General features: G+C 38.5%; 1 protein-coding gene across 2 annotated transcripts; it reads right to left on the bottom strand.

Moving 5' to 3' along the window:
• Positions 1-263: 263 nt before the first annotated feature.
• AAT (aspartate aminotransferase) lies at positions 264-8,296 on the bottom strand. 2 transcript variants are annotated; one of them, XM_077368689.1, is made up of 10 exons: positions 8,003-8,296; positions 5,510-5,747; positions 5,311-5,404; positions 5,041-5,144; positions 3,866-4,114; positions 3,642-3,755; positions 3,290-3,373; positions 1,089-1,259; positions 902-1,015; positions 264-571 (listed from the first exon to the last, which is right to left on the bottom strand). In XM_077368689.1, the coding sequence occupies exons 1-10, from the start codon at positions 8,140-8,142 to the stop codon at positions 428-430; spliced, it is 1,452 nt and encodes a 483-aa protein (XP_077224804.1). In that variant the 5' UTR covers positions 8,143-8,296; the 3' UTR covers positions 264-427. The 2 variants fall into 2 exon arrangements, with proteins under 2 accessions (XP_077224804.1, XP_077224805.1); XM_077368690.1 differs by lacking the exon at positions 8,003-8,296 and adding an exon at positions 5,893-6,033.
• Positions 8,297-8,544: the final 248 nt, after the last annotated feature.

The following is an 8,544-nucleotide window of genomic DNA, read 5'->3' as shown; positions in this document are numbered from 1 at the left end:
GATCAACCCTCTAACATTCAGATCGAAGGATTAGGATCAACCTATGGAAATAATTTTTGGGGCACAACTTATTTATGGCTCATCTAATGGACGGTTTGGATCATTCTATGGTGCGGGCCATACCGTACTTTTAATAAAGTGAGGAGTGCCCTAATCAAAATACAGCAGTGCTGATAACATTTCCCTACTTATATTGTAGACAATAAGAGCTTGGGTTGGAGGATGGAAGAAGGGAGAAACTCAAGACAGAGATGAGAATCATGGGCAGCCACAACCTGTTAATTAAAATAAAATTGAAAAATTAAAATAGCCATACTTAATTTTAAGTTACTTTTTTAATTCCCTCGCAATAGTACAGATGATACATAAATCTGGAAGCTATAATAATCAAAGCAATGAAAGCATTCATACAACATTTCTTATCTTGTTAAACTGGGATGGCAGCAGGCCTGAGGAGAGTCATGGCTTTCTTAATTCTCTCCATTGCTGATTGTACTGTAGAAAGGGACGCTGCATAGGAAATCCGAACACAGTTATCATCCCCAAATGCTTCTCCAGGGACAAGAGCAACCTGTAAATTTTCAACCCCACAAACAATTCTAATTCAGTAATGGAGATCGAGCAAGAATAGTTTTAAATTTCAGCTGAAATATTTCGGTTTACACCATGAATCGAATTTTTACAGGATTTCTCCGAAATTCTGAAATTTCATTCTCCCTTATTTACAAAATTTCCACCGAAAATTTTAACCTAATTTTACATGATTCCAGCTGAAACTTCCACCAAAACCGAAATATTTTGATTTTGGTGGTGGCAGAAACCGAAACCGTAATTTAAAACCTCGCGAGCGAGTTTATTCTTAAAACTGAGCAATGTTAAAAAGATTGTAGTAAGCCCTTGCCTGTGCCTTATCCAGAAAATACCGGCAGAGAGAATCTGAGTCTTTAATGACGCCAAACCCTTTGACCTCGGCTCCATAATAGGAGCTGAAATCCAGAAATAGATAAAAAGCACCCTGCCAATCCAAAAGATATTGATTGAGAGATTGTGGATGTGGAACAAATAAAGGGAAGAATGCAATTTGGTACCTGAGGTTCTGATATCTTGACACCCTCCATTTCTTTGAAGCTTTTAATCAAGAAATCCCGACGCTCCTTGAATGCTTGTACCATAGTGGAAACAGCTTCACCTCCGGCATACCCCAGGCCTAAAGCGGCAACTCCTGCTTTCTGAGAAATGCTGCTAGCACCTGATGTAGACTGACATCATTCCATAAAATACTGTAATCAGCAACATCTAAATGCCCTGAAACTCAACTCAAACCTACACTAGGGATCTTTTTGAGTCTGACTCAGTAGGTCAGGACTCAGGATCAATAGCATGATATTACAAAATATTACCGCTAATACAATAGCATATAACACCGGCGGCAGACAGGAGCGGGGGAAAAAGAGAGCCGGAACAACCATCAAAATAAAATGAATGCAACTTATATTTGAGAAGCAGGCAATTAGATTAAAATTACTCTACGCAAATAAGATTTCTCTTTTTGAATAGCGGAACTTTAATGAAGAGGAAGACGTGTTGAAACAAGGTTCAATGCAACTCCACACTGTCAAGATATACTACAAAGTATCCGCAAAGCGGCCATAGAGAGTCATCTCCATCCCTCATCCAACAGATGACCTAAAGGAAATTCCACAATCAAGGAATCTAGAAGTGAGGGTTCAACAAGGCGGATTCCAATCACAAGCGCAAGAACTTCCGCCATGTTAGGATGTCTGAACTATGGAGAAAACCCCCAATACCAGCAGGACCCGGATTCTCTAAGCTTGGGATGTCAAAGTTGAGCTTAACGAACTGGAGAGGAGGTGGCCGAGGGGCATACGATCTAGGGGGAGGCTTATCCGCATTGGCAGCACTCAATTGGATCGTCTCCCATGAGAAGCAGATATCCGACTCAAAGATGGCTATGAAATTGATGAGCACCACTGCCCAACGAACCACCCAACCTTCTTTTCTTAGAGAGAGAGAGAGAGAGATTAATAAATTCTTTCCTAAAATATAGCAAATTGTATGATCTAGTTGCTGCCTAATTATAAATCATTAGTTATATTATAGTTTATAGAGAAGATCTGCTAGCCACTTCTGCATCCAGAAATTTTTTTTGGGTACATTGACATAAAAAAACCACCACATTGCCTAAAATGGTTGTTGTGACATAGTGTCACGTGCAAAGTGTCATGGGGACACAATTGGTATTAAAAAGGGAAGTGATCTTGGTGACTCTGTCGTGTTGAGTCTTCGAAAGTATGCAACCACAAGACCTTTGATGGGCACTCTTGTACAGGCTGGTGGGTTGCCATAACTCCTTAAATGGTTGGATTCCCATGACATGCTACAGCCCCCTAGGCCCAGCAGGTTGTGGGCTGGAAACTTGGTGGTGTGCTGAAGAGTTGTGCAAGGACCTTTGCTCGTATCTGTGAGGCATAACAGGAAATCTTGTTGCAATTTTGAGGATTCTCCTTGTTGACCAAGGTGGTACCCAACTCCCTCGCTTTCATTTTCCCTCTCAAAGAACCAAAAAACGATCGCTTTCAAGAGATTTTCAAAGGTGATGCATTCTCTATCCACGCTCGCTCTAAACTCTCCAGCTTCAGCCCTCTGCCTCACCCAAAACACTTTGATCTCCACCCTCGTTGGAAGCCTCTGTCCGATCACCGTCCTTGTTGTTGGATTTTGGGAGGGATTCTTGGGTTGAGTCCTCCATTTCTGGTTGGACTGTTGGCACGAAGATTCTCAAAGGTGTTTCCATCTTTAATTTTTTTAGGAAATGGAAAGAAGTTATTGATGATAGCAAAGGCAGGAAGAAAAAGTTGGCTTTGGAAAAATGAAAAAAATCTAAGGGCTGTGGCAATTGGGGCTTATAATCAATGAGATAGTCAATATATCAAGGGAGGAAGAGAGGAAGGGAGGAAAACAACACGTTTAAACAGACGTTAGGGGAGGCTAACAAAATACCAGATGCTTTGGCCAGAGATGGTGTGAGGTGTGTGTTTCTTTTTTGAGGGGTAATTTAATGCCCCTTTGTAGTCTTTTCTTTTTCTTGGCTGCTTCAGGCCTTGTGAAGTTTCTCTGTTCAATGAAATTGGTTACCTTTTTCAAAAATAAAAAGTCTCGTGATACTTACGACTAAACATTATATTAACTTAATATTGTATGAATTTATTAAAGGTAATCATAATTTGAACTTTGAATTTCCATGCTGGGAAGATATTGAGATTTTTACCTGGCTCTGAATCTTCCCACATGCTGCCACAAAGTGTTTAGGAGCAGCAAGATAACCAAGTCGCCAACCAGTCATCGCAAAAGCCTGCAAGGTCCAAACATGCCACCTAAAAGTCAATCCCAATAGAGAATAGACACAATTTATAAAATTTAAAGAACATTTTTCGTATGTTCATATGAGAACAAAAAATCTAAGATATGTGGTAAGAACGTGTGGTAGATCAGTGATGGAGATTAGAGATTTTTGCAAATAATCAAAATAAAAGGTGCCAGTTGACAAATCAATAAACTGCACAAAGCCACGAAATCAGTAACCAAGATCACCAATTGGCGGTTTGAGATGGGGCACTTACCTTAGAGAATCCATTCACGGTCAAAGTTCTTTCCCACATGCCAGGCAGAGAAGCAAAGCTCGTGTGTTTTGCAGGAGGATAAATTATGTGCTCGTAAATCTCATCAGATAATACCTGACAGGTAAAGAAAAAAGAAAATACCAATTTTACACTCATTAGCTGGAATGCCCAAAACTATTTTTTTATAAAATACAATTGTTGATCATTATTCTCAGAAGGCCTACCAGAAGCCTGGGATGCTTTGCTACTATATCAGCGATCTCCTCAAGCAGCTTCTTGGGATAAACAGATCCAGTTGGATTGGATGGCGAGCAAAGAATGATCAGCCTTGATTTTTCAGTTAGTTTAGAAGCAAGAACTTTAGGATCTAAAAGAAAATCATCCGATATGAGTGTGGGAAGAACTACAGGCTTTGCGTCGGCCAGCCTTGCCATTTCGGGGTAGCTAACCCAATAAGGGGCTGGAATTATAACCTGAATAAATAAAAATTAATGTGAGATACCTTGTTTCAGGCAAAACAAATTTTGCTCAAGCAGCCATAACACCACTAAGAACGTATACACCAGAATATTTATTACTTCATCCTTTACAAGTGATTGAGCACAATTCCGAAAGGTGAGCAGAAATCCCTAATTTGGTTAGTAACTTGATAATAATAGTCGGTGTATACACAAGAATATTTATTACTTCATCCTTTAAAAGTGATTGAGCACTCTTTCAAAAGGTGAGTAGAAATCCCTAATTTGGTTAGTAACTTGATAATAATAGTTGGCTGATGTGATACTTTATTTTTTAGTATATAGATGGTTAGATGATGATATTTAATTGAAAATGAAGCACATATTTTTTCTAAATTTTTTTGGTAATTTTTTGTATATTTTTATTTATTTTAAAAATTTTAATTAAAAAGTTGAAATTTTGTGAGGCTGCCTCACGCTTGAGGGCTGAATGCCGCCTTATCCTTCCGCCACTAAAAACACAGCTTTTGCCATTCCACTCAGTCAATCCAAACAAGCTAGGGAAATTAGACGAAATAGAGGGTTGCTACCAAAACGAGATATAGTTAGGAAGATAAAGACAAAATCTCATGTTGTGATACATGCGCAAAAAGACAAGGAAGTGAGCTCATTTCCCCACGAAATGCAAAAAAGAGTTGTGGAATTGACCAAATCATCAGTCGATTCAACTTTCGTCTTTATTTTCCAAACAAAATCCCGTGTTGGAAGTGTGTTCCAGCAAAGTAATAAGAATAGATAGAAAGCTATGGGCACATGCAATAAGCAGCAGCTTACAGCAAAGTTAATCCACAACGAGATAACCTAAATGTCTTAATCCCTAGAATCCATACACACCACCTTCTTTAGTAAGACAATGAATGTGATGGTACAAACTACTTCACCTCATCGCCCGGTGAACAAACAGCAAGCACAGCCTGCAGGATACACTGCTTGGCTCCATTACTGACCAGAATCTGGTCAGGTGCATAAGAGAGCCCATTTTCCTCTGCAACAAGTAAATCAACGGTGAGATACAAATATACAAGTAAATAAGAGCGCCCATTATTCAAAAAAAAAAAAAAGATACAAATATACCATACACCAAAGTTTATAGCAACAATCGGAGGTACACCAAGTTGTGCAAGTAATAGGCAGATAACATACACACTTACCCTTCAGCTTATGACAAATTGCAGTTCGGAGCTCCATAGTACCAGCATTGGGAGTGTACCTAGTATACCCTTCACGGATAGCATTAATCCCAGCCTGAATTGCCACAATACAACAACAAGATAAAATTGAACAACATGTAGATGATAGAATTTATCCTGCAAAACATGTTTAACCAAAATAAATTAATTAATAAATTACCTCAGCAATTGGCTTTGGGGTGTCAAAATCAGGTTCTCCTGCTGCTAACCGTATCACGGGCACTCCAGCTTCCACGAGCGCAGTCGCTTGATCAGTTATAGCCACAGTCTTTGAAGGCTTCACGGAATTTACTCTTGGGCTCACTGACACATCAAGCTGCACAGAATCCGAGCTTCCCTCTGCTCTTATTGCAGATCTCATTTTAAACGAGTTTACGTATCGCTTTGTCTCACAAGGCCTGTCACACAATAGTAGATGATGTAAGATAGAAACATATGTATTCGGTGAAGAAAAAACACGAAACTAAATGAGCTATGTAACACTAATCAGTTTTAAAACTCCTTCGCGTCATCGTGGACTCCCCCGAGTTGACATCCTTTTACCTTGGCCGCATTCCGCATTTTCTCCGCACTCCGCACTTTGTCCAACAAAGTCAATAATAACTCCTTAGAATCTCCCAAGTTATGACCGCGTAAACCAAGTACTTAGACTGCATCGAGCTGAGTCGACTAGGATTTTCTTTGGCCGCGTTTTGACCCGCATCCGCATTTTCAAAGACTAATGCATGTTGGATTAACATCTGTAAGAACAAAAAGCTTTCTAAGTCCAATCCAGACCCAGTGTTTCAAAACGCGGATGCGGGTCAAAACGCGGTCGAAGAAAATCCTAGTCAACTCTGCAAGACTCGGACGAGCACTCGGTTGACGTGGATGAGTACTCAGTTGACACAGTCATAACTTGGGAGGGTCAAAGGAGTTTTTATTGGCTCTGTAGAGCAAAACGTGGAACATGGCGGCAAAATGCGGAACGCAGCAAAGGGAAAAGGTAGTCGACTCGGGGGAGTCCACGATGACGCAAGGGAGTTTTAAAACTATGTCCAGGCCGCCTAAGATTCCAAACCATGTGAACAGGACTAAAAGTAGAAAAAAAAAAAAAAAAAAAAAAACATGAAAACGAGCAAGCAACTTAAAACAACTACATTTTATATTAAACATCAATAAGAAAATAACATGTATGCTTCTAAAACATGGAATTAAAAAGCTCCCTAAGGGCCCGTTTGGATACCCCTTGGATTTGGATTTGGAGGTGAATTTGGATTTTTAAATCCAAATTCGGCGTTTGGCAAGCCTTTATGACATCTGGATTTGGATTTGAGTGAAATCCACAAGATTTACAAATTCCTCATGTTAGTGTAATTTTTTTGATTTATAAATCCTTTCTGCGAGAGGTTATTTATAAATCTAAATCTGACCCGTGGGGGTTAAAAATGACCAAAATATACCAAATAAGTGTTAAATGACTGAAGTACCCACATGACATTAAAAAATCATCAAAATACGTGGTATTAGGTAAAATGACTAGAAAACCAGGGTCAGGCAAAATGACTGAAATACCCCTATACCAGGTAAAAATGAAAATATACCCTGAGTCGTGCAAAATGACTAAAACACCCTTATGACATAAAAATGATCAAAATAACCTCATATATGGTAAAATGACTAGAATACCCCAAGATTATGAAAAATTACCAAAATACCCCTATATCAAGTAAAAATGACCTATGGCTCATGAAAAATGACTAAAATACCCTCATGAGATAAAAATGATAAAAAAACGCCATATTAGGTAAACTAACTAGAATAACCCCGGGTCATGCAAAATGACCGGAATACACCTATACCAGGTGAAAATGACCAAATACCCTGAGTCATGGAAAATGACTAAAACACCCTTATGACATAAAAATGATCAAAATAGCCCCATATAGGGTAAAATGACTAGAATACCCCTGGATCATGGAAAATGGCTGAAATGGCCCTATATCAAGTATTTTAGGGCTTTTTGGTTGTGTTAGATTTCAAATTCAAATCCAAAGAGCATCCAAACAAAAATAATAATAATTTAGATTTGAAATCCAAATATATACGTGGTCATCCAAACGGCATTATTTATAAAATTGTGAATTTTAAAATTCTAGATTTCGAATCCATGGATTTTGGAAATCCAAATTCACCTCCAAATCCAAATCCAAGGGGTATCCAAACGGGCCCTAAGTTTGATCCGGAGTCTAGAATGGATTCAGTGTAGAAAAAGCATGAAAACAAACAATCCACTTAAAATATCAATAAGAAAATAACATGTATGATCTACAAACATGAAATCAAAATAGCTTTCTAAGATTGACAATGTTTTCCCGGTAATCAATCAGGACTTGATTGCTAATACTAATTAGATCAGATCATCGAACCGAGAACCAAATCAACAGAAACTTCAATAAATTAAATGAGTCCATAACAAAGAAAAATCGACTTTCTGATCCAAAATCGACGTAAAATTCGTTACATAGATCTTTGAAAATCCTAGATCAAGGTCATTACAAACAGAATAAGTGAAAGAAAAAACAAATCAGAAGTGCACAAACCCTAGCAAACCCTATCCGATCACAATCAACATAAATAAGAAGGAAAATCAAAGTAAAAAACAAGATCTTACTTCAACGAGATCTGATGGATTTGAGATGAGAAAGAAACCGTCGATTTTAGGGTTTCAGGATATGAAATTCCAATAGATCGAAGCCTGAGACGAGGTTGCGAAGAAATCCCGGAGCAGGAACTGGAGAACAGAGCTTCCATGGAAAATAACTTATCGGTAAAAGAAACCCGTATCGGTATCGGAATCGAAATCGCTATCGGAATCGAAATCGCTATATATGGAGCTCTTATAAGACTTCATTTTTTGGGGGTTTGGTAGAGAAAGGGAGGAGGGGTTTGGTGGGGGAGGGAAGGAGTAGGTCAGAAAAAGAGATTATAAAAAAAAGGCTGCTGATATTGGCACTGCCATCTTTTGATGATTACACTAACTCATCTTGTCCTTTATTTTTTAAACAATTGTCAAAGGTTGTTAAAGTTCCTAAAAGGATCTAAAAAACCAATATAAAAAAGAAAATACAAGCTGAGTTTGTGTAATTATTAAAAATGGCAGTGCCAATATCAGTCACCAAAAAAAAAAACGTATCACGTGCGTCAATTGTGACT

The sequence above is a fragment of the Tasmannia lanceolata genome, unplaced genomic scaffold (genome assembly GCF_043159265.1).
Source record: "Tasmannia lanceolata isolate RefF3 unplaced genomic scaffold, GAP_Taslan_0.1 ptg000025l, whole genome shotgun sequence".
In the NCBI taxonomy this organism is placed as follows: domain Eukaryota; kingdom Viridiplantae; phylum Streptophyta; class Magnoliopsida; order Canellales; family Winteraceae; genus Tasmannia; species Tasmannia lanceolata.
The sequence above is the reverse complement of the archived record's forward strand: the minus strand, read 5'-3'. Positions and strand labels throughout refer to the sequence as shown.

Bases quoted from the DNA above. Each gene is read 5' to 3' on its own strand.
- AAT (XM_077368689.1), bottom strand. From the start codon at position 8,142: ATGGAAGCTCTGTTCTCCAGTTCCTGCTCCGGGATTTCTTCGCAACCT. The intron at 5,748-8,002 runs GTAAGATCTTGT...ATTGTGTGACAG, and splicing joins ATCCATCAGATCTCGTTGAA to GCCTTGTGAGACAAAGCGAT. The intron at 1,016-1,088 runs GTACCAAATTGC...TTGGATTGGCAG, and splicing joins TCAAGATATCAGAACCTCAG to GGTGCTTTTTATCTATTTCT.